At 34.7% G+C, this 26,929-nt stretch overlaps 1 protein-coding gene across 2 annotated transcripts in view; it reads left to right on the top strand.

Annotated features, from left to right (window-relative positions):
• CAPN7 (calpain 7) overlaps nt 1-26,929 on the top strand; it is a 41,492-nt gene that overhangs the window by 997 nt on the left and 13,566 nt on the right. For both annotated transcript variants that reach the window (XM_041734649.1, XM_041734648.1), the window contains exons 2-12: nt 2,085-2,193; nt 6,951-7,108; nt 7,980-8,047; nt 9,956-10,156; nt 12,297-12,383; nt 15,854-15,980; nt 16,791-16,876; nt 18,168-18,261; nt 19,888-20,034; nt 21,865-21,971; nt 23,481-23,601. In XM_041734649.1, the coding sequence (XP_041590583.1) occupies nt 2,085-2,193; nt 6,951-7,108; nt 7,980-8,047; nt 9,956-10,156; nt 12,297-12,383; nt 15,854-15,980; nt 16,791-16,876; nt 18,168-18,261; nt 19,888-20,034; nt 21,865-21,971; nt 23,481-23,601 (1,305 nt within the window). The remainder of the gene's footprint in view (nt 1-2,084; nt 2,194-6,950; nt 7,109-7,979; nt 8,048-9,955; nt 10,157-12,296; nt 12,384-15,853; nt 15,981-16,790; nt 16,877-18,167; nt 18,262-19,887; nt 20,035-21,864; nt 21,972-23,480; nt 23,602-26,929) is intronic.

Genomic DNA, 26,929 nt, shown 5'->3' with positions numbered 1-26,929 from the left:
CAGTTTACAAACTGATGGGTGTTTAGATTCATTCTTGGTTTTTCAGCATCCTAAGTAGTGGTGTGCTGAAAGTCGATAACTAATGCTTTATACATTTCCTGGCTGTTTCTTTTGGGTAAGTTACTAGGGGCGGAATTATGAAAGGATATGATCCCCCACAGTCCCCTCTGCTCCCTAATCCCGAGGATTTGCCAATACACCTCTCCAGCTCTGGCCATGCCCTCTGTCTCCTTGTGGAGGTAGCTGTATCCTGGTGATATTGTCACTTTTTTAGAGAATGTGCTTTGATAATACAGTAGTCATGATTTTTTTTTTTACATGAATGTATATGCTATCAGTCATGTGTTTTTTCTCAGATTATTATTCTATTGCCTTCATTTTATAATCTATATCTAGAGACTTTTGGTGTGTTTCAGAATTCTTACCTTTGGACACTTGGGACATTTTCGTGAAGGTGGTATTTCTTTAAAAGTAAAACTCTGCGTGTTTTAGTTTTGTGAAATAACTGACAAGATTTCATAGGTTAAAATCGCACCATATAAAATTGCTTTGTGTAGAGCAAAAGAAAATACTATGTGCTGCAAGAGTTTTGCTATATGATTGGAATACATGTCATTATGCAGAATTTTTTTATCCTTGAGAAAGAAAAGTGGTTGTGCTTCCAAGAACTGTTTATATAAGCTTTGCCAGATCTTTAGCCTTTTCTTGTCTTCCTACTCTTCTGTGAAGGATTTCCTAATTGTCATTTTCAAATATAAGTTAAATGAGTAGAATAAAATTGATGTCAGCAGTTTTTTTAGTTGGCTTTGTTTCTTTTAACCAAGATAATTATTTAAGTGTCAGTACTTACGTGCAAGATAATTGGAGGTGTGAAATATATGTATAACATCGGTATTTAGATAATAGTATATAAGGTAAAATGTTTAATGTTTACGTACGTGTAAAGTTATATTTTCCTCCCATGAAATGTCTGTTACAGAGTCTGAGGAAATCATCTTTCCTTCTTTTGCAGCCTTTCAATGAATTTTTATTTAGATCAAAACCAGACTCTTAAAAAAAAAAAAAACAAAAAAACAAAACCAGACTCTTCTTCCTGATTTTGTTAAGTTCAGTGAAACAGTATGTGCTCTGACAACTGGATTCAAAAAGTTAGATGTTCAATAAATGGCTGGCTTCTTTGGATCCAACAATTAGGCATCAGCCTCTGTGAAGTACACATGCTTAGGTTGTTGCTGAGAAGGTATTATTACTTTGGAGAAATCTCTCTGTGGTTCTTCTCCCTGTAACATTGGTAACCTGTTATCCTGGAATGGTGAAGGGGAGAGTGAGGCTCTTCCTCACTGGCCACAGCATAACTGGCTGTTGGGAGTTTGAGAAAAACTGGATGATGAATCCAGGCTTTCTTAGTTAAAGTAAGTTGATTTCATACAACTGAACTCTGCTTTAAAATATGTTACCCTTTGGTAGTATTTTTTATGGAGAAAGAGATTTTCTTTCCATTGTGAGATATTTAACCTTTATAATTAAATTTTATTTTTAAGTAATCTCTACACTCAGCATGGGGCTCCAACTTAACAACCTTGAGATCAAGAGTAGCATATTCTATTGACTGAGCCAGCCAGGCACCCTAACCTTTATAATTTCTTATAGTCTTCTTTGGACATTTAATTTTATGCTATTGGTTATCATTGACTAATTGATTATTGATTATTATTAACTAATAGGAACTGGTATTGTTATTATATACTTGTTAAGCTTTTCAGGCTCAATTCATATTTTCAAGGTATATGATTTTAGGGCTGACTTATTGCATAAAGAAAAAGAAAGCAGAAAACTTGTTTCGGTAAAGCTATGCTCCGAAAATGTTTATAATCTTTTCTATTTTGAGTTTGTAATTTTTTGACAGTATGATAAAATTGAGTATTGAGAACTGGGGAAAAGGTATTAGAGGGTTATATAACCCACTTAGCACTATCTTAAAGACATTTTATCATTCATAGACAGCAATAGTGAGTTAGCAGTAGAGAAAATTCAAAGTGTAATTCATCTATTAGATTCTTTTTTTTTTTTTTTCTTTTTTTTAGGAAGCTGCACAAGCCTTAATTTATGCTGAGATGGCAGGATCAAGCCTAGAACATATTCAAGAAAAAATAAATGAGTATCTGGAAAGAGTTCAGGCTTTGCACTCAGCAGGTTAGTAAAGGACTAACCTTTTTACTAACATTTTCTTTTTTCTTCTCTCACATCACATCCTTTCCCGTGTTTCTTTTTTAAATTACTGAAACATAGCTGATATACAGTGTTATATTAGTCCCTTGTGTTTCTCTTTCCTTTTTCATCTTTGTATCTTGATCTTCACTCCTACTCATTTCTGTTTTGGTAATCATGTCTTTAAGAATCATAATATGGAAATAAGTGATAGATCTATGAATAAGAACCTTACAGATAATATAGGCTAATCTCCTAACTAATTTTCCAGGGGTACAGAAATAGTGAATTAGCTACATTCAAATTGTATCATTGGTAGAGTCAGGATTAGGACCCTTTTCAAATCTACTTTTTAAATATCTGTCACATTCTGTCTCCTGATACTAAGATTAAATGACTGCAGTTGAACAACAGGGGTTTGAGCTGTGCAGGTCACTTACATGCAGGTTTTTTGCAGTACTCTAAATGTATTTTTCCTTTCTTAAGATTTTCTTAATATTCTCTTATGTCTAGGTTATTTTATCATAAGGAATACTGTATATAACATATATACAAAATGTGTGTTAATCAATTTATGTTATTGGTAAGGCTTCCAATCAACAGTAGGCTATTAAGTTTTTAGGGAGTCAAAAGTTAACATGCAGATTTCCATCAGCGTCCCTCACCCCCCACATTGTTCAAGGACCATCTTTACTCTTTAGTATCAACGACTTCAGCAATATGTTTGTAGTCTCTTCTATATCAGTATCCTCAACCTGAAGACCTCAGCTAAACTTTTTTTTTTAAACCATATCTTGGAAAGCAACATGTAAGTAGAGACCTGGAACAACATGTTTTTATTTTTGTAAACAGTATTGCGAATGCTGTGAAACAAGTACACCGACTTAGTGACCACAGTATTATTAGAGGTATGTGGGTCCTGTCAAAACCTGCTATTGACATCGGTAGAAAAGAAAGTGATCACCTCCTGACATTTTGTTTTAGAAATACATTTTTCTCACTAATGGTTCTTTTTACCCTTTATTTCTGTGGCTGTATAATAAAATCACAAGAAGCTTAGAGGACTCTTTATTCAGCATTCCCTGATGGACTTTGTGCTACTTTCCACTACTCTGAGTAGATACAAGCAGTTATAATCACATCTTTAGGAAAAAATGATCCCATCATTGGGTTTCTTGTTAGGACAGTACCATTAAGGACAAGGTAGTTTAGTTTAAGACAGTGCTTAGAAATTGGATGTATGGAACAGTGAACTACCTATCCAAGGCCTCAACTGATACAGAGTTATACTGATTCATGTATTCAAAGTACCATGTAATTCAAAGTAACTCCATTTTCCCTGCCAAATAAATTTATAAATAAGATATTTATAAAGGGTGGGCAGTCTGGGTGGCTCAGCGGTTTAGTGCTACCTTCAGCCCAGGGCGTGATCCTGGAGTCCCGGGCTCCCTGGTTTTGCACCTCAGAAGCCTGCTTCTCCCTCTGCCTGTGTCTCTCTGCCTCTCTCTCTTTCTCTCAGTGTGTCTCTCATGAATAAATAAATAAAATCTTTAAAAAAAAATTATAAAGATGATATTCAGACACAGTGTGACAGCTCTAATCTCCTGAGGAATTAAGACCTGGCACTGAAACAGAAATAAAGGTCAAAGGATTTTCAAAGCATAAGATACCTTAATTGTTTTGCCAGCTTTTTGACCCGTAATGTTTGATCTATGGAGTGTATTCTTTAAATGGTTTCTTTAATATCTCAAACAATGTTTAAAACAAATTTTGCTGACAGAAGACTCTTGAGATATAGGTTGATTTTTGGGTGGGGAAGGGTAACACAGTTTGAAATTCACCAGTGTAGTACAAATAGCTCAAGACTTAGAATTAAAAATCTAAATTATAGCTAGACTTAGTATTAAAAGATCTAAATTGTAACTTGTAGCTACCAAACCTTAGGCTAGATCAGTTATTCTCAACTGGGAAGAGTTTTTGCACCTCAGAAGATTTTTGGCAATGTCTAGAAAGATTTTTGGGGTTTAAATTAGGGAGAAGTAGGGAGTATACTATGGCATCCAGTTGGGTAGAGGGCATGGATCTTACTAACGATCCTCCAAAGCACAGGTTAGTCTACAGCAAAGAATTATTCCAGCTGAACACATTAGTAGTATGAGGCTGAGAAACCATGGGCTAGCTATTTTAATATTTTTGAGCTTTTGTGTCTTCATTTTGTAAAAGGGATTAGCACATACTTCAGAGAGTCGTTACAGAGTTAAAGTTCTAAAATATCACCACCATACCTTTAAGAGAAAATGTAAAGCCTTTTTTTTTTTTAAATAACTTTATTGAGGGGGATTCCTGGGTGGCTCAGCGGTTTTAGCACCTGCCTTCGACCCAGGGCGTTATCCTGGGGTCCCTGGATCGTGTCCCACATCAGGCTCCCTGCATGGAGCCTGCTTCTCCCTCTGCCTCTGCCTGTGTCTCTGCCTCTCTCTCTCTGTCTCTCATGAATAAATAAATCTTAAAAAAAAAAAAAAACTTTATTGAAATATAATTCATGTACCATAAAATTCACCTTTTTAGAGTATACAATTCATGGTTTTTAGTATATTTCTAGAGTTGTGCTACCATCACCACTAATTTTAGAACTTTTTTGTTGTCCCAAAAGAAACCCTATCCATTAGCAGTCATTCCCCATTCTTCCTACCCTCTTTCCCCTAGCAACCAGTAAATCAATTTTCTATCTCCCTGGAATTACCTATTCTGGACATTTCATGTAAATGGAATCATCTAATACATGGCCTTTGGTTTCTGGCTTTTTTCATTTAGCATAGTGTTTTCAAGATTTATCTATGTTGTAACATGTATCAATACTTCATTCCTTTCTATGGCTGAATAATAATGCCATTGTACCAATATACCATTTATTATCCATTCGTCAGTTAATGGACATTTTCTTGTTTCCACTTTTTGGCTATTGTGAATAATACTGTTTTGGATTTTTGTGTATATGTTTTTGTGTGGACATAAGTTTTTCGTTCTCTTTAATACATAACCCAGGAGTGAAATTGCTGGGTCATGTGGTTAGCTTTATGTCTGATTTTCTGAGGAACTGCTGAAATGTTTTCCTAAGTGGCAATACCATTTTAAATTTCCATCAGCGATATGTGAGGGTTCCGTTTCCTTCACATCCTTATCAACATTTGTTGTTTTCTGTCTTTTGTAATTTTAGCCACCCAAGCGGGTATAAAGGTGGCATTTGGGGTTTCAGTATGCATTTCCCTGCTGGCTAATGTTGTTGAGCATCTCCTCTTGGGCCAGTTGGCCATTTGAATATCATCTTTGGAGAAATGGTTATACAGACCCTCTGTCCATTTAAGTCAGGGTTCTCCAGAGAAAAAAGAACCAATAGGATATATATAAAGAGATTTCGTATAAGGAATTGGCTCATAATGGAACCTCATTATGTAAGCTAAGAAATCTCATACTGCAGTCTGCAAGCACGAACTACTCAGGAAAGCCAGTAGTATAGTTTATTTAGTTCCAAGTCCAAAGGCCTGAGAAGTAGGGGAGTTAGACGGTGTGAGAGCCAGTCCCAAGGACAGGAAAAGACCAAAAAACAAAAAAAAATTCAGGCAGAGAGGGCAAATTCTCCCTTCTTCTGTCTTTTTATTCTATTCAGCCCCTCAGTTGATTAGATGTTGCTCACCCGCATCAGGGAGGACAGTCTGCTTTTCCTACCAATTCAAAGGTAATTTCATTCAGAATCACCCTTCAGTCATATCTACAAACCATATCTATCTAGCCAAGTATCTGGGTACGCAGTAGAGTTGGCACAAATTGATATGATTAATCACCACACTCACTTTTAAAATTGGAGTTGTCTTTTTAGTGTTTAATTGTAAGAGATCTTTGTAATATTCATGATACAAGTCCCTTGATGAAATACTCATGTATTAAAAATAAATACTTATTTCAAAGAGCAGAAAAAATATATGATTTTTTTTTAAAGATTTTATTTATTTGTTCATGAGAGATACAGAGAGAGGCAGAGACACAGGCAGAGGGAGAAGCAGGCTCCATTCAGGGAGCCCGATGTGGGACTCAATCCCGGGTCTCCAGGATCGATCACACCCCACGCTGCAGGTGGCGCTAAACCGCTGCACCACCTGGACTGCCCAATATATGATTATTTAATCTGGACTCAGATGAATAAGAAACAGCAGGAACTTTATCATCAAGGCCTAGGATATTGTATTATACAATTGTACTGAAAAAAATTTTACTTACATTAAAATGCAATTAAGTTTCTTTAGGCTTAACATTTTCTTAAGTTTTGTTTTGTCTTTGGGGGCGGGGCAGGAATATGTGAGGAGGGCTGTTTTTTTTTTTTTAAAGGAAGAAAGTGCTAGTAAGGAGAGATTCAGGGGGAATTTTTTTTTAATAACTCTTTTTGGTATTTTTGGTCTCTGGTGTGCATTATGTAATGAGTCAAACAAGTGGGGACTTTTTTTTAGGCCTTAAAATTCAGATTGAAAGGAGAGAATTAGTCATTTTGTGAGGATTATTTTTTGACCTTGCTAAGCTTTTATTTTTTTTTTATTTTTTTTTTTTTTGGATTGCTAAGCTTTTAAAATGAAAAATAAAGTTTTGATAAAGAGTATCTTTAATGTATTAAAATGGTGTGTTGTTTCCTGGATATATAAATACATATATATAGATAATATTTCATCTAAATGGCTTTCTTCTTATCCTAGTTCAGTCAAAGAGTGCTGATCCTTTGAAATCAAAACATCAGTTGGACTTAGAACGTGCTCATTTCCTTGTTACACAAGCTTTTGATGAAGATGAAAAAGGGAATGTTGAAGATGCTATAGAATTATATACTGAAGCCGTAGATCTCTGTCTAAAAACCGTATGTATAGCTACCAGTTAAATTTGGTGGAATTATGCTAATAAATTTCTCTTACTAATGAATTTTATGTGACAATTCCTTAAAGAAAAATAATTACTGTATCAATATGTGTTATTAAGTTACTCTTCATTAAAAGATGATGAAGAATAGAAAAATAATGATGGATTTTTAACATTTTGTTAAGAAATTGACAGTTTTAAGATTGAGTCCTTAGACATTCTTTTTCATTATGAGTATCACTTTTTTAACCTGCTTAAACCCATATACCTAAAATTAACATTACAGGAAGAAATCACCATCACAAAAGTATGAATTTAGAATAAACCTCCTCCTTTTTAAAAAATTTCTTATGTTTAAAACTAAAGTAGTGGTTTGGGAGAGCTTTATTAATTTGCAGTGTAAAATCTATATGCTGAGTGGCTTTTAGTGCTTCCTGAGGACCCTGGTTAGGACAACTAGCTTTAAGGGGCATCTAGTGCATAAGAGCAGTGCATTTGACAGGAAGATGAGGTGAGATGATAGTGGTGTTCTCAGTATTGTCAGAGGATTGGCTTTTTTTTTTCCAGGGAAAGCATCTTGCCTGATTTCTGGAGGTAAGTGCTGGTCTCCCGAGTTTCCTGCTGCTCAGCTTTCCATGGTACCATGTTCTTATTACTTGTGTGGTTCATTCACCACATGAAGTGTCACACCTCAGTGACAAGTTTTTAACACTATTTTAAATGATACTTTTAAGGATGAAAACAAATTGTCATCTTTGTTTATTCTCTCATTATTTGAAGAAATATATTCCATTATATGTTTTTTGTTTAGAAATATGGATCAGGCAAAGAAAAAACTGTGCTTCAGATTATTTGTCTCTCTTTCTCTTAAGTCTTACGAAACTGCTGATAAGACTCTGCAAAATAAACTGAAACAGTTGGCTCGACAAGCACTAGATAGGTGAGTTTTGTTCACTCAAGTTCTTATCCATGGATAGCAGTGTCACTTAAATTTGGCAGATTTCTCTGTATGTGTCATAGAGTTCATAGTAACACCTCCCATCTTTAAGCTGAGATTTGGAGCAAGTCTGCCTTCTTTCTATGGGTGAATTTATTCCTCTCTAGTTCCCTGCTTTAGACTCAAGAAATAACAAATCAGTCAAGACCTGTTTTATTTAGTTTTTGCTATGTGTAGAACAATGATTATGATGTTTGAAGTGGAAGGCTTCTCTCTTGTGTAATACCAGATTTCTGGGGAGAACTTCCAGAGAGCCTTCCAGAGCTACTATTAAAAGTAGAGAAATTGAGAATGAGTTGGCCTACAGCCATTCACATACCCCAAATTATACCATATGTGTAGCTCCTTCAATTCTGCTCAAATGTCACCTTTTCAATTAAGCCTGCTCTGACCATTTCATTTAAAATGGAATCTCCACCAGTATTTTCCTCCTGTTTATTCTAACAATCTTTCATAAAGCTTTAGCACTTTCTAAGGTATATGAAATTTACCAATTTATCATGTTTGTTATTAGTGTCCATGTCCCTTTGAACCCTCCAACCCTCCATGTAAACTGAGTGTAGAGAATTTTGTCTGTTTTGTTCAGTACTATAATGACCTAGCAGAGTGCCAGACATACTACATATGCTCAATAGGTATTTGAGAATGAACAGATTTGCACAAGAGAGTTATACTTCTTAAAGAGTGTTATAGATGAAGGAAAAGGATGAAAATTGCATTTGTAGTTACAGTGTGAATTAATAAAGTTACCTCCTTCTGAGGTTCTGACTAGGTAGCTATACCACCCCCAGCCCTTCTTTTTTTTAATTGAGGTACAACAGTCATCCTTCCTTTTCATTGTCATCATCTAACATTTAGCTTGTCTTCAAATACATTAGAATATGGGCACTTGACACATAGTAATCTCCATTTTCACTTTTTTCACTAGTCAGGTGATGTTTATGACCTATGTGGATAACCATCCAGTACCCTCTGAGTGCTGCCTAAGCACAGAGGGGTGGGTCAGTCATTGGCTCCTTTGAGGGTCTGTTCAAAATTATGGATCCTCTTTCTAGGAAAAAATGTACATAACATTTTTTTCATGTGCATTTTATGTAATTTCAGAGTGTTCACAAGATTCCTGGAGCTCATGTGGACCTCAAGAACTTCTGTTTTTTTTAGCTTGCTGAACCTTTGACAAAACAAAGCCAAAATTCCCTTGAATCATGTGAGACATTCCATGATCAACTCTTTCCCCTGGTCTCATCTCCTTCTGCCTCTCATTTGCACTTTTCACAGGGTCTTCTCCCATTATTTTGAAGTTATCATAACTCGCTATGCTGTTTCATACTTCTGCACGTGCTATTTTCTCTACTTAGAATGCTCCCTCACTCCCCAGGTGAACTACTCTGCAGCTCAAACATCAATTCAGAAAATCCTTCCTTGACTCCCTCCCTTTTTTTTTTTGTTATGAAGGTTAATATCTTCTGCTGTACATTCACTCGCATGTAATACTTCTAGCATTTGTCACTTTTGATGCAGTTGTCTTTCTTTCCCCCACAAAACTTGTAAACCCCTTAAGAGAAGAGATTGCATTTTTTACTTTCTTGTGTTCCCCCTTACCTTGCATAGTATACAACATGCAATAAGTACTCAATTAATGTTACAGTGCTAATGTCAATTAATGTATATCAGTTGTGAAATACTTTTGGAAGTAGCTTAAGTGAACTGCTGGCTGGTATGTATGGATCTTATACACTAATTTTACATTAGGAATGCTTGACTGGTTCTTGAAGTAAACTTTATTTTCTGGAAAACTTAAATCTGAGAAGAAAAACTAAAACAATTCTTCTGTACCTCTTTCTATTATAGAGCAGAAGCATTGAGTGAGCCTTTAACAAAACCATTATGCAAAATCAAGTCAACAAATAACAAACCAAAGCCACCTCCAACAAGAGCACATTTCCCACTAGGGACTAGTCCTTTCCTTGAAAGACCTCAACCCTTTATAAGTCCTCAGTCATGTGATGCACAAGGACAGAGATATACAGCAGAAGAAATAGAAGTTCTCAGGTAAATCAGTTTATGATTCATTGTAATGAGTAATTTTGTTAACGTAATCAATACAGGTAATTTTATTTTTGTTACCACATCTTAACTATAGTGTGTTGTGGTTTTATTATGAAATTATAGGGCAGCCCCGGTGGCGCAGCGGTTTAGCGCCGCCTGCAGCCCAGGGCATGATCCTGGGGTCCCGGGATCAAGTCCCACGTCGGGCTCTCTGCATGGAGCCTGCTTCTCCCTCTGCCTGTGTCTCTGCCTCTCTCTCTCTCTCTCTCTCTCTCTCTCTCTGCATCTCTATGAATAAATAAAATCTTAAAAAAATTTATTATGAAATTATAAGTTATATTGTTATCAAGTTATATAGCCATAACTTGAAATAATTAAAATTTGTACTAATATATTTTAATACTAGCAATTGTACCAGACATCCATTTTTCTGAAAATCCTAGTGTCCTTTAAAATCGAGCACTAGGGGTCCCTGGGTGGCGCAGCGGTTTATCGCCTGCCTTTGGCCCAGGGCGCGATCCTGGAGACCCGGGATCGAATCCCACGTCGGGCTCCCGGGGCATGGAGCCTGCTTCTCCTCTGCTTGTGTCTCTGCCTCTCTCTCTCTCTCTCTCTCTCTCTCTCTCTGTGACTATCATAAATAAATAAAAATAAAATAAAATAAAATCGAGCACTAAAAGTCAAACAGCACAATAGAGTTATGGCAGACTGCTCTTAATCCATGCAACTGGTAACCAGAGCCCTAAGTGGAAAAAAATTGTTACCTTGAAATAGCGTAGGCCTGGGTCAGCAAAGGGAAGCCTGAAGCTATGAAGTTTTTACAGTTCTTTAAAGGGTTATAAAAAAAAGCAAAAACAAAACAAAAAACAAAAAACAGAAGAATATGTGACAGAGACCTCATTGCAAAGCCAAAACAATGTACTGTCTGGTCCTTTACAGAAAACATTTGCCTCAGAGTCTGGAAGTAGCCTCAAGGGATATTAAAAATTCAGAACAACAAAGATGAGGAAATCCTTGTGATTGCATTCTGAGCCAGTGTAGATGGGATTTATCTCCAAGCCAGTGTGGCTGCTCTTTAGTTGGAGGAAGATCCAAGCTGCCTAGAGCTGTGCAAGTCCTGTAGTTGCTCAGTTTAAATTTCCTAAAATTACGCCAAGAGTGTTCTTTCAATTGTAGCAGCCGCCTGAAAGCAGTTTTCTTTTTTCCTACTGAAGATTTTAATTCTTACACTAAAGTGACTCATTTTGCGTAGAAAAGTTACATATGACCCACCATAACACACAAAGGACAAAGAAAGGTGGTTTTGGAGCTGAGAGACAGTAGCAGTCCAACACTAAGGCTACTCAGCATCCCTATGCTCCTTTCTATACACATTTGAATTTCATTCTATAACAAAAAACCTATATTTCTACCTAACACAATTCAGCTATCCTCATACAGGTGAAAAGTTCTCATCCTTTCAAAATAAGGATACACAGTCATTGTATCCATTGCTCACTATATTAATTAGTCCTTAAATTCAGTCTCACTGAATATTGTTACCTAAGGCTAAATTGTGAAGCTACCTTGCAACTACGCTTCTAAATAAAATGAGGGAAGGAAACAGAAGAAGGAAATAGTTGATACATACAAATAAACATGCACACGAAATAAGCAAAGCTCCTACAAACTACATTTCTTTAATTTGTCAAGTGGCCATAGCTTCCTTTTTGTACTGCCCATTCCTCATTCTCATAACCAGAAGATAGGAAGAAAATATTTTCCAGAATTGTAAATGTTATGTTTTTTAAATTGCAAAGTAACTAGGTAATTGCTTTCTCCCTTTTGGCTTAGGATAGAATTTGTTTTGTGTCTTGATGTCAGGGATACTCTCCATACTTTTAGAATAGGTTTATCTTGAGACCATAGTTTAGTTGTGTAGAATGCTAGTCTTAAAAGAATAGCTCTTACTGGATTGAATTGAATCAGTTATTTTTTGGTATTCAACTATTTTGTGAAAATTTTATTCAAATAAAGATATCAACAACATGAGATGGTCATTTTAATTTTATTATAGTGCTATACTTTGTCATGTAAATTTTAAATAAGATTGATAAGGTAAACTTGAACATTTACTTTAGATTTATTTCCTTGTGTTTTATAGGACAACATCAAAAATAAATGGTATAGAATATGTTCCTTTCATGAGTATTGATCTGAGGGAACGTTTTGCTTATCCAATGCCTTTCTGGTAAGTAAGCACTATTGTACTTTTTACTTCCCAGATAATTTTAATATTTCAGTAGTTTTCCCATACTCTGAAATCCAATTTAACTCGTAGCCTTGAAATTGAAATTTGTAATAAAAAGGTTTGGAAGAGGGGTATAGTTGTGGCAAAAAGGTAAGGCAACAAACATAGCAAGAGTATCTGTGTTGTCGTGTGCCTGGAAATGGGCACACGTGGCTCTCCTTTTGCCTACCATTGCACTAACACAGTACCTGACACAAAGTACTCAGTAAATATTTGTCAAATTGGTGTTTGCATCACAACTGCAAACGCAATAAAGAAATTGAGTGGGAAAGTGGAATGGAATGATGATGTCGCTGTTTACTAAAAAAAAAAAATCCAGTTCAAGAAAGGGTTAATTTTGAAAATGTTGATTAGAACAGCTCTCCAGGATAGTGACAGCTTGTGTTAGAGACTTAAAAATGTTACTTTGTTCATGACTCCCAGCTTCTACTAATTCTAAGGAAATAAAAATTTGACTGAAGATGCATATAATAAATTAGAGCATTCATCAAGCATCTGTTACAGCAAAAATTACTGAAACAAATTAAATATCCAACAATATGGGAATGATTAAATAATGGCACATCTATGTTATTACAGTAAATGTTTATGCTACTAATAAAAAATACATCTTTCAAAGATGCAGAGAAAATGCTTGCAATTGAGCAAATTTAAAAATATAAAATTGGGGTATTTTCTTTGGGAAAATTTCTGTATTTTTTTTTCTTTTCATGTATTTATAGATATGTAAAAAATGATGTAAAAGTACACATCAAATATTTACAGTGGTTATCTCTACATAGCAGAATTGGATGATTTAACTTTAAAATTTTTCAGAATTTTTGCAATGAGTGTGTTATATTTATTAGAAAAAAATGAGAGTTGAATGTTTATTATATACCAAATATATAAAAGGTTCTATAAAGAGCGAAATAGCTGCTTTCTCATTTTCTAGTGTTTTGCAGTTCTTAGATGGGCAAAAGTTAGACATGTAGCCAATGAGTTATCAACCTAATTTTTTTCATTCAGGCAGTCATATGCTGGTCACTGATTGGAGTCTAAGAAATTTTTGTATCTGAGCTCTATAGCATTTGATCGATGTTAAGGGCACAAATTCTAAAGCCAAACTGTCTAGTTTCATATCCGGTATGATGCTGGGCAAGTTGTTAAATCTCTCAGATGTAAAATAATAATAGAATCTACCTCATGGTGTTTGTGATCATTAAATTAGTTAAAACATATATAAAGCGCTTAATAGTGCTGGTTATACTGTTACAAGGGTTAATATAGACAAATATCTTGTTAAATTCTAAATTATATTACAAAGTTTGGTTCGTTTCAGATGCTTAAAATGTTTGAAATAAACAAGAAGTTTATTCCTTTGACCAGTAATTTCAGTTTAGGAAACAATTACAAAAAAATGTTTATAGATCTAGTCAAAGATTTCTATAAAAGATTCATCAATTTTGTAATTGTGAAAGTGTGAATCAGTTATTTTCATATGTTCTTAAATGGTTATATCCAAGCAGGGATGTAAACTTGAAGTTCCAGTCGCTGTATAATAAATTAAGATAAATCACGGTTTTAGTGCTCATACAACAGAACATCTATAAGAATAATACCATACAACCATGAACAATCAAGTTTTTGAGAAATCAGAAAACATGGGGAAATGCTTACAATATAATTGAAACAGTAAAATATCTGCAAACTCCCTTAATTTAGGCATAGCACCTGTCAACAGTTGGAATTTTACATAATTTGTAGATTACTTGCTTACTGCCAGTCCTCCACCCTGGGTTATAAATTCCATAAGGACAGAGAACGTGTCTGTTTTACTTAAGTTACACTCCAATGCCTAGTGCAGTGTCTGGCATCTAGTTGAGTACTTGCTGAATTAAATTTATAGAAAAATCAAGAATAAATACTAGATTACTCTAATTAGGAAGATTTTTCCTTTCTTGTTTTCTAGATTATTTTATGGTAGAATACTCAGAAGGATAAGGAACAGTAAATATTTCAAACTTCAAAGATAACAGACTGATAAAAAAGGGCTCCACAATTTATGAATCTTTGGTTAGAAAGATTGAGTGATTTTTAAACATTTTTTTCCTGTTTGGGTCACTTATTTTTAAATCCTAAAGTAAATATATTGAGTATAAATTATATTTGTAAAATATTTTTAGTATCTTTAAAGTTAGAACACTGATTTTGATAGCTTAGTGATGACTTGAAAAAACACATATTAAGGGATCTTGGATTTACTCTATATTTTCATATGGCAGATTAAAAATACAAAGTGATTATAGATTTGAATTAACTTTATATTTTCCTCTAAAATTTTGTGATGCCTGTCTTTAAATTATTCTAAATTTGTTCAGCTCACTTTCTATTTACAATCAGCTACTGTTACTATATAGGTACTAAAATGTCACCTAGAACACTAGTGTTCTATGACATGATCATCAGAAGGTTTGAGAAGTTTTATATGGTAGTCTAAGAAACTTACATAAACCTTGGTTTATTAAGTATTTACAGATACCCTCTAATGGAAAAAACAATATAAGAGTTTGTAGATCACATATGATCACAAAACCACCTTTTACCTAGAGTCACTATTTTTTGGAAAAAAACATGTTATATTGCTTTGTCTTATTCTAGAAATCTTATGAAACCTGAGGACTGTTACCTTGTAGAAGAGCTTTGAGGAAAGTTAAATGTTTTTTATTTTGTGCTATACATCAATTTCAGAGAAATATTACACAGTATATTCCCAACGTGCAGTCAGAGGGTAAGGGATCCAAATGGTGGATATGGCGCCAGAGACCTGGGTTCAAATGCCAGTTCTGCCATTTTTTGGCTGTATGACCTTGACAAGTTATTTAATCACTTTTAAAAATATTTGGTTTAATGGAATTGTTTTAAGGATTAAATGAATAGTGTATATAAAATACTTCAGCATGCTGTCTGGTACATGGTTATTAGTAATTAGCTACTCTTATTGCTAGCTTTGCAGAGAAGAGTTTGTCAAGAGCCCCCATAAAGATCTGTATTTTCCTAGGTCCTTTTGAATTGAATTAGCTTGTATTATTGTTAATGGTTCTACTTTATTGAAACTGAATTTCTTGAATATATGATACTAACTTAAACTTTTAAATTATATTCTTAAAGTAAATATAAATGAATTTAGTTTCTTTCCTGTTTTCAGTTATAAATATAAGATGAGCAATTGACTGGATTCATGGTTAAGTGTAAAGAGCCAGATTTGACCAGAGTGTTATTTAAGGATGATAAAAGAATAGCTATGATCATTATGCCAAATAAATAAATAAATCTCTAGGAAATTTAATTTTCTTTTTGTATCATTTTTAAAGATTAATTGTAGTAGTAGTAGTAGTAGTAGTAGTATTTAATTTTTATTATTACCTCAGTGATAGATGGGGCAAACTACCATTATCACCTAAACAAAAAGCTACATTTTCCAAATGGGTACGACCAGAAGACCTCACCAACAATCCTACAATGATTTATACTGTGTCCAGTTTTAGCATAAAGCAGGTAAACATTTTATACAATTTTATATGAAAGCTAACATTTTGAAGTAATTTGATATAGATTTGGGTTTTTTCTTAAATTTTATTATGTATTTGAGGTGCATGAGTATATTTGGAAAAATTATTCATTCTGTATACTTTGACTTAGATGTACTAGGAAAACTGGTTTGAGCAATTACAGATTTTTATATAGATCATATTAATCAGTAGGTCTTGCAGATGAGAAAGTTGAGGATCTCAACGTTACCTTGATAAGAGAATAGATTTTTTTTTTTTAAAAAGGAAGAACGTATTAGGCTTATTTAAAACACTTCAGTGGTGGAACAACAATATGGCTTTATTGTTACTGTATTCAATTAACTTTGCATTGAAATACAGATGTCTTCCAGTTAGTATAAAAATAACAGCCCTGAAATACTATGATTGAAGAATCTTTTCATATGAATATTCAGTTTAATTGGTTGTATTATAATAAACCAACTTTTTTTAAATACCCTTAGATTATGCTTAAAAACATGTGGGTTCAGTGAGTATGCTTTTTATTCAGAAATTTTATTCTGAATTTCATTTATTCAGAAATACATCATCCATATTTGTTCCAATTTAGTTTTATTGAAATATCCTATTCAGTTTTTCTAGGATTTGTCTGAATAAAATATGAGTTGGCAGTATAGCATTTCTGTTTATTATTTTGATATTCAAGTAATAGTTAATTCAGTATAAAAAGCCAGTTGCTTAGGTGCAGTGCTTAAATATTGTGGTAATGTTGAAATTACATAAATGAATTAATGTATTAATAAATTCTTATTAACAGACAATAGTATCAGATTGTTCCTTTGTGGCATCACTGGCTATCAGTGCAGCTTATGAAAGACGATTTAATAAGAAGTTGATTACCAGGTAAAGTTTTATATTTGTCCCTTTAGCCCCTTTCATATAATCGTCTCTTAACTAGAAATTAACAGCTTATGTCTTATTTGCCTAGAAAGTGAAGAAGGCATATCACTTAGAATATTGGGGCCCTCTATGTTAAGCAGATGATTTGTGAATGTGGAAAGATTTCCTAAAATAGCCTAAGAATATATGCACATGTGTTAATATATATGAAATAGGTATGTTTTGAAATAAGTATGTTTTGAAATAAGTGAAATTGGTTAAAGTAAAATGATATCTTACTCATAATTACACTATAGTATATGGTAGCCACATAATTACACTATAGTATATGGTAGCCACTAGCCACATGTGGATATTATATACTTGAAATGGGCTAGTCTGAATCAAAATGGGCTATAACTTTAAAATGCATTAGATTTTGAAAACTAAATACAAAAAATATATAAAATTGGAAAATAATATCAAATTTTTATAGTGATTACACTATTGAAATAATATTTTGTATAAGTTTGGTTAAATAAAATATATTAAAATCTCACCTTTTTTTTAAGTTTTAAATGGCAACTGGAAAATGAAAATATTTCTTTTGACCAGAACTGCTTTAGCATGTACTGAAATGTTATTGATGTATTTCTCTCAATTTTTAAAAGTTCTATTAGCTAAAAATCATTCACTGTAAAAATTAAGCATTATAATTTTTTCATGCATCTTTTCCTGAGTGGTTTTTGTGTAAGTCCTAAGATTACAAAGATAAATTAAATACAGGCCTTAGTTTCAAGCTATTTGCCATCTTGGATAAATAGATCACATAAGTAAATAATATGTTAGTGTAAAAGAAAATTGATACTGATACAAGTGTCTTATTAGATAATTTTGTGTGACTTTATCAGATAATTTTGTGTTAACTTTATCTCTGTCAGAGTTGTGGTTAGTTGCCTTAGTTCTGGTTAATTGAAATGGTCTCAAGAATCTTAAGCCAGTGGTAGAAGATTATTTTAACTAGCATAAAATATATCCATTTAATAGAAAATTCATTAGAGTATATAATTAAAAACTTTGTATTTTTCAGAGTATTGTGAAATTTATGCCCTACTGTATGATCTCATAAGATACTTTATGTTAAATAAGCACTTTGATTAGGGTGAAATTCTTTTTCTAGGCCTATTATAGAAAAATATTCTTATGTTTATTTTTATAAAATTGCCAAGACAATAGCATATGTCTAAAATATCCTGCATAGTAGTTTATATTGAATATTAATTTGGTATTTCAATATTTATTTTCCTTACAAAAGCATAATTTACCCTCAGAATAAGGATGGTGAGCCAGAATACAATCCATGTGGAAAATATATGGTAAAACTTCACCTCAATGGTGTCCCAAGAAAGGTGAATAATCTTTCCCCACCCCAACCCCTTCTCTCTCTCCCTTCTCCACTTTTGAATATTGAATCATTAAGAAATGTTATCTGTGTAAACATTTAAAAAGATTTTTGAGTCTGGTGTTATGCATATTACTACCAATAACATCTTATGTTAATAATTAAAAATAAAAATTAAGAAAGTCTTTTTAAAAATGGTTTTGGGAAATTTATAGAAGATTTCAATAAGTAACATTGAGCTAATGATTACTAATGCTGAAACCTTAATCTGATAGTTCTTAATTGATTAAAAGGAAATTGGACAAACTAAATCTAATAAGTCACAGGAATTTATATGTGTAGTCATAACTTCAAATCCAACAAGCCTTTAAAATTATATTTTCCTTTGTGAAATACATACAGTTTTAAATTATATTAATTTCCTTAAGTGTGAATTTGTTGTAATGGCCTGACATTGTTGGGATTCTCTAGCTCTTATCTACTCAGAGGTCCAGGAATCAACATTAGCATTACCTGGGGACTTGTTAGAATTGCAAAATTTTAGGCCTCACCCTGAACCTACTAAATCAAGAATCTGCATTTAAACAAATCCCCTGGTGCTTTCAGTCTGAAAAGTTGCTCTGTGACTCAGCGATACTCAAATTTTGGGATGTGTAGAATCACGTGGAGGCTTTAAACAAAAATTGCGGGCAGCCCAGGTGGCGCAGTGGTTTAGCGCTGCCTGCAGCCCAGGGCATGACTGGAGACCCTGGATGGAGTCCCACGTCAGGCTCTCTGCATGGAGCCTGCTTCTGCCTCTCTCTCTCTCTCTCTCTCTCTCTCTCTCTCTCTGCATCTCTATGAATAAATAAATACTTAAAAAAAATAAACAAAAAATTGCTCTCCCACCCCCCCCCCACCCCCCCACCCCAGGAGTTTCCATTTCAGAAGTTGTGGGGGTGGGGCCATAATCTGCATTTCTAATAAATTCCCCCATAATGGTGATGCTAAGACCCTCTGAGAACCCCTGCTGGTTCTTAAAAACTAAGCAAAATCATTGAGAATGGTTTTTCAGAACTGTAATCTTTAACCCTTTATTTAAAGAATCTTTGAAAATAATAGTTGCATGACTCTCCTATTCGTGTTAGATCAGAATTCTGCCTATCATCTTGTTTCCCAGATCACTTTATAATGTGACTTAGAAACTGTAGCTTTGTGGTAATCACTTCCTCTATTAAATGTATTTTTTAGCCATACTGTTCTGTTTTTACAACTGTACATAACATGAGTCTTTTTGCAGGCTTAGTAAAGTTACTCCTAGTAATACTGTGATTTACCTTAATAGGCCCTTTTATAATTATTTTGGATATAATGTACATTTCTAGAATCTGTAATAATTTTGATGGTATAGATCTGTTTAACCAGTTGGCTCATGATTATCACCTGACAGGGAAATTAGCCTATAAAATTGAATGAAGACATTGTATAACATTTTATAATTGATCAGATTCTAAAAATATGAAGCTATAATTACTTTAATAATAGGCATATTGTGTGTTTTATTTCATTTGTATGAAAGGTATTTTTTTCCTTGATAGAAAGGATTTTAAGATATTTTGTACCACCTAAGGAAATTAATGTTCTCTTTCTCCAGGTGATAATTGATGATCAATTACCTGTTGATCATAAGGGAGAATTGCTGTGTTCTTACTCTAACAACAAAAGTGAATTATGGGTGTCCCTCATAGAAAAAGCATATATGAAGGTCATGGGAGGATATGATTTCCCAGGATCCAATTCAGTAAGTATCAGGATGATCCAGACACACATTTATGCTGTCTAATATGACTTTTAAATTTGAGAGATTATAGATGATATTTTTGTTTACAGGAAAACAAAACAGTATCTGCCCTGAAAAATGTTTCTCACTCTACCTTATTAGGGGAAACTGTATTTTCTTTTACAAGGATAGTGCATTGTAAAGGATTCAAGGAAACCAAAACTGTATGTCTGCGAGACATGTTGGGATGCAAGACCAATTGGATGGTCTTTTTTTTTTTTTTTAGACTGCAAGGAACATTTGGGTTTTATAAGAGCAGAACACCAGCCCAAAGGTTATAATTTGGACCCAAAGTCACATCTGGGGTTTCCACTGGAATGGTGACATTTAAAACTTACTCTTCTGCTCCGACCCAGGAGGAAAGGCCCCCTCTCTGCTGGCCATGGCCTGCGCACCAGGGAACCTCCTAGCACCACCCCTTGGGTCATTGCAGCAGGGAGCTTGGGGCCCGGGGCATCCCCAGGGTTTTAAGAAATGTGGCCTTGAGTGAGCTGGCTCTCATCTCGGCCCCTTGGAGCCACCTGGAGGTGGGGGGCTTGCACTGGCACTCGCCCCTCTGCGCGCGGGGGCGTCGGGTGGGAGCAGCAGCCGCGCACCTGCAGCCCCGGCAGCGCCCCAGGTCCCCGTACAGCGGCTCACAGAAAGTGTACCTTTTCAAAGAAATCTCTTCAGATCAAAGGATGTGTCATTTTGTCATCTTTATGTGTGGTTTTTGATTTGTAAATTCAGGGTGTTTTAGTTTTGCCCAATCTTAACACTACTTAACCTATAAAATCAAAGTGTGCCAGTGTCCTTTAGTTGTATGGGGTAGCCTGGGCTTATGCCAGAAATTAGATTAGTATAATTTGAATTACGGCACTAACCAGCCTGTGGCCTTAGAAAAGGTATGTAACCATTCTTAGCCTCCTTGCTTGTGTGTAATATGAGGATAATATCCACCTCTCAGAGTTGTGAAGATTAAATGAAGTAACGTATGCAAGTCATCCATCATTCGTAGCTGGTTAGTTTCCTCGTACCTGGTCTCTCTTTCACTCTTCTAGTTCTTACAATACAAGGCATAGAATGTATAGGTCATAGTTAAATGCAATAGGATGTTAAAATCTCTTCTTAGCCTATACACTCAGTTGTTCTGTCCTTCAATTATTTTTATAGTTTTGTTTGGTGTTTTCTTTTTTTAAGATTTTATTTATTTGTGAATCAGAGAGGCAGAGCAAGAGAGTGCAAGCATAGGGAGGGCAGAGGAAAAAGTGTTCTCCTCATCCTCACTGAGCAGAGAGGCAGACACAGGGATCCCCAGGACCCTGGGATCATGACCTAAGCCAAAGGCAGATGCTAAACCCGCTGATCCACCCAGGTGCCCCAAGAGTTTAGTTTTTAATTCACTGCCTTTTAATTTACCCAGTGCAGCATAGAGAGGGAAAGAATGAGAATATACATAAGATAATAGAAAAGTGGCTATCCTAAGAACTCACTAAATGGTGACTGTCATCATCATTATTAAAGCACCTTTTATCTGTAACATGTTTTAAGTTTGTATCATATTTACCAGTAAAACAGTTGGGTTTAGGAAAAGCATTGGAGATTATAAGGAATAGATAAACTCCTGCTTAAATCCAGGTAGGAATTTGAGTTAAATAAGAAATGTATTATTGTCAAAAACAGCTTACTACCCTCTGATTTAGTCTATTGAAATCATTATATCAAATCAATGAGATTTAATAGCTACCCTGGGGATTTATTTAAGAGCTTGACAATAATATTGATGGTCCTGAAAATATGTTTATGTTGCAGAATATTGATCTTCATGCACTGACGGGGTGGATACCAGAAAGAATTGCTATGCATTCAGATAGCCAAACTTTCAGTAAGGATAATTCTTTCAGAATGCTTTATCAAAGGTAAACATTTTCTCTCTCTTTCTCTCTCTTCTGCTCCCTTTCTCTTTTTAGTAGTAAAAGAGGCTTTTTAAAAAAATTTATGCCTTATTTAAAAGAGATACTGCAGGGCAGCCCCAGTGGCGCAGTGGTTTAGCACTGCCTGCAGCCCGGGGTGTGATCCTGGAGACCTGGGATCCAGTCCCACGTTGGGCTTCCTGCATGGAGCCTGCTTCTCCCTCTGCCTGTGTCTCTGTGCCCCGCCTCTCTGAATGAATGAATGAATGAATGAATGAATGAATGAATAAATAAATAAATAAATCTTTTTTAAAAATAAAAAAATTAAGATATTGGAGAGGCTGCATGTTTAGTTATTTAGGGAAATTGTGTTATTTATTTTGTTTTTGTTTTTGTTTATTCAAGTAATCTCTCTGCCCAACATAGGACTGAAACTCAGTGACCCCGAGATCAAGAGTCACATGTTACACCAACTAAGTCAGCTAGGCACCCCAGGAAATTGTGTTGTTGTTGTTGTTGTTGTTTTTTAAGATTTATTTATTTATTAGAGAGGCAGAGACACAGGCAGAAGGAGAAGCAGGCTCCATGCAGGGAGCCCAACACGGGGACTCGATCCTGGGTCTCCAGGATCACGCCCTGAGGCGAAGGTGGTGCTAAACTAGAAATTGTGTTTTTAAAATAGACTTCACTTTATGTACTTGCTACCTCAGTTACCCTCACTGATGGTTATGATTAATCCAGGTTATAAATAATCCAGAACGTTTGAATCTGGAATATGTTATGTGGACAAATTGTTTTATATTTCCCTAAGTACTTGCCAATTTGAGGGAAGGTGGAAAAAGAGAAGTCTGAGAGTATATATATATTCTCAAGAGGAATATAACTTTTAAGCCTTAAGTGAATAATCCACATGCAGGGACTGGAAAGTTGTACAATAATACACATTCAGTAGTGAAACTAGAAAACTTCAAAGATTTGGCAAAAATGTATTTCACATCTTCAACTTTATTTGTAAATCGTTTGAAAACTTAGCATTTGCTTTCCTTCATTGTTATGTTTGTACGTAAACCTTTAGATAGTTATCTAAAACTGGAGGAAGGGGGATCCCTGAGTGGCTCAGCGGTATAGTGCCTGCCTTTGGCCCAGGCGTGATCCTGGAGTCCTGGGATCGAGTCCCACATCGGGCTCCCTGTGTGGAGCCTGCTTCTCCCTCTGCTTGTATCTCTGTGCCTCTCTCTCTCTCTCTCTCTCTCTCTCTCATGAATAAATAAATACAATCTTTTAAAAAATAAAAAAAAAAATAAAACTGGAGGAAATTGGGGCAATATGATAATTTATCTGTTAATTTGTTAAGTAGAAATGTACTTCTTGTTCTTTGAGGGGTATTAAGAATAGCCAGTTTTAGAGATGTCAAATTTGCAGAAATTTTAAACCCTTACAATAAAGGAAAGACAATGTGATCTGAGGTTACAAACCTGTTTTCTTTTAATTATTTGTCTGTTGGGGTCATTCCAGGTTTCACAAAGGGGATGTCCTCATCACTGCATCAACTGGAATGATGACTGAAGCTGAAGGAGAGAAGTGGGGTCTGGTTCCCACACATGCTTATGCTGTTTTGGACATTAGAGAGTTCAAGGTTTGGTTTTACATTTTTCTTTCTTTCTCATACCTGATAATAAGACATTGCAAGGATCCCAAATAGTATAATAGCCTCTTTTTTTTTTTTAATTTAAATTTTAGCATACAGTGTAATACTGGTTTCTGGAGTAGAATTCAGTGATTACTTACATACAACATCCAGTGCTCATCAAAAGTATAATAGACTCTTGCATACTGACAGGTCAAGGTTTAGATGAAATTTTAAAAATCATTCCACCTATCACATTAAATAATTTGACCTCAACCATTAGAAATTATGAAATAAAATAGAGGAAATGTAATGATAGTGATGCACAGATGTTGATAAAACAAATGCCTTTTGCCTTTTTCATAAAATTAAAGGGTTGAGGTAAACACACAGCCCTCAAGGTTCTGGGCTATTTGCTGGTGTTGGGGTCAATCATAGCATAGCATTAGTCTCAAGAGCATGGTAGACATTCAGTAAGCATTTGTGAAAGAGCAAAAAATAAGAGATTGTGAATAAGAAACCTGCCAGTGGGTTTGCAAATGTTTCTCATCCTGACAGCTCTCACATGCTTTAAGACATTTCAGACTCTTTCTCTGCTCAGGTGTTGGAGTGGTTGACCTGATTACTTCTTGGGTTACTGATTAGTTCTTTTTAACTGAAAAATAGATCCATTCTATGGATTAGAAAATACAAAGATGATTACAGGAGAATTCTTTTTCCCTGATGATATAGAGTACCTAAGCTGTATAGTCCCTGGAAAGTTTAGCCAGCCATGTGTTCCTGTTTCCCTTGCTTAAACTTACAGAAGGAAGTAGTGATCAATCAGCAATAACAGTATTCCATTATGTATTAATTAGATTTATTTTCTTGGGATCCCTGGGTGGTGCAGCGGTTTGGCGCCTGCCTTTGGCCCAGGGCACGATCCTGGAGACCCAGGATAGAATCCCACATCAGGCTCCCCGTGCATGGAGCCTGCTTCTCCCTCTGCCTATGTCTCTCTCTCTCTCTCTCTCTCTGTGACTATCATAAATAAAAATTTAAAAAAAAAAGATTTATTTTCTTATATGGCACATGGAATTATATGAATTATGAAGCAGTAAGGACCTGCTACCACATCTCAAGGTTTTCTAAATCAGCCACTAACCATACTGTATAGAATAGTGTATTCCTGTAAAAGTAGCATAAAAATTGATTACTTAAAGCAAAAAAATAAAAATGTATGGGAAATTGAATAAGCTGAGAGGTTGTGTTTGTTTTAGAAATGTGATTTTCCACAAACATGAGTTAAAACATTGAGAATAACAGTTGCTATTATAGTATTATGTGTATGTTACTTTATTGTTAAAACTTTCTGGTAGATGATTAATAGTGAGGTAATGGCAAGGTAATTAAATTTAGATAATGAAAGTCCATATGAAAGCTTGAATTTGAGGAAATTTTCTGTGAAGATTGTCTCTTTTACTTTGAATAATGAGGCTAGTCTGATTGTTGAAAGGAAACTAGACAAATAACAGGTTTATGAAATAGACACCTGTGGTTTGACCTAAAAAGAATACATTTATAAATTTGCTAAATGCCAATAAAGTAAGAATTTCAGTAACAGCTGTTCAGTTAAAAATCCGGAAGCACTCATATTATCAATTCCATGTGGGAGTTTTCCTGTAGAGATTAAGGCATTTTAGAGCATGTGTGGGTAGAGTATGCTGCCTGTATTTTGAGATAGTTCCTTAGTTCTGACTTGAATTTAAAAATATTTTTAGGGTTCCTGAGTGGCCTAGTCAGTTAAGCACCTACCTGCCTTTGACTTAGGTCGTAATCCCAAGGTCCTGTGAGTTGCCTGCTTCTCTCTCTGCCCCTTCACCCCACTTGTGCTCATTGTCTTTCTCTCTCTCTGTCAAATGAATAAATCTTTATTTAAAAAATACCCAAAAATATTTATTTCATTCAGGCATTTATCTCTAATCTCTGTTGTGCAGATAGACCTAATCTTAGACTAAAGCTACTGCCAATCTTCTACATTTGTGAATTTCTTCACTTAATGAGATTTTATTAATACTTGTGTGAAAATGTTATCCTTTTTGTTTGCTTCTAACCAGTTTGAATGTCCTAAGATCTTCAGTTTTAGTATCAGTCCTTTGGGTCATTTTGTTGTCTCCTACTTGGAGTGATGTTCCATAGTCTACTGTGAAGATATATATATATCAGTTTCAAGCTGCAGTCTCTAAGTCCAGCAAGTCTTACCAAGGGATTTCTGAATTTATCGAAGTTTTTTCATTTGCTGCCCTTTGGAAATAACTTTGAAAATGGGATGTTGCATCATAAACTAGATCCAGTTTTGGTTACGTTTCTTCCTTGTTCAGGGTTCTGAATTGCAGGCTCTCTATCCAAACAAAATCTATAGCTCTTTCTTAGTGTCCTTAAATGTCAGTGATGCCTGGGACCTGCCCCAGAATTGCTTAGCAGCAATTTCCTCTCTTTTATATTCCTTCTTTAAGAAGTGATAGAGTTCTGAAATAAGGCAGATTTCCTGCTTATGTAGAAGTAGGTTTTATGAAAAAATAATAAATTAAGAGTTAAATATCTGTACAATAGGGGCAGGGGTGGACAAGTGGTAAGAAGAAACTGAGAAAAGCAATTTGAAGATTCCTGAGAGAAATGAGTCTTAGTCCAGAAATTACATTTATCCCAGGCCATCATTTGCCACATTTATAAAGCCAAGGAATATGTCTTTCAAAAATGTCCCCCCAGTTTGATATCATTAGAAAACAAATACAATTTCCTAATTTGTTTGAAAATAAAATAAATACTCTTGGATTTACAAGCTCTTTTGATTTTCTGAGTCCACGTAATCAGTTTTATAGACACACCCACTATTTGTTGAGCCACTTACTATAACCTTAACACTTTGTTTTATAAACTCAGGGGAGACTTCTGAAAAAGGACAGTAGTGTTACCATTTCAAGGAGTTTACAATCTCATTGGGGAAACAAGACTTATGTTTGCACAAGTAGGAAACAAGATAGGATATTATTTGTTTTAAACTAAAGAAATACAGAGGGTTAGCACTAAAATTTAGAGAAGAGGTAGTAATTAAAAGGTAAAAGGAGAAGAAAATTACTAATTGTTAAATATTTTTTTTTAATAATTGTTAAATATTTTATATTCATTTAGTCTTCACAGCAGTGTTCTAGGAGACATTATAATGTTCATTTTACATGTGAGTAAACAACTGATCAGAGAGTAAATGACCCACCCAAAATCCATAAAACTAATTAGTAGTAGAGTTGGCATTTGGTCCCATTTCATTCTGACTCCAAAGTCCATGTTCTTTTTCTCC

The sequence above is a fragment of the Vulpes lagopus genome, chromosome 19 (genome assembly GCF_018345385.1).
Source record: "Vulpes lagopus strain Blue_001 chromosome 19, ASM1834538v1, whole genome shotgun sequence".
Taxonomy (NCBI): domain Eukaryota; kingdom Metazoa; phylum Chordata; class Mammalia; order Carnivora; family Canidae; genus Vulpes; species Vulpes lagopus.
This window is presented reverse-complemented; position numbering and strand designations above follow the sequence as displayed.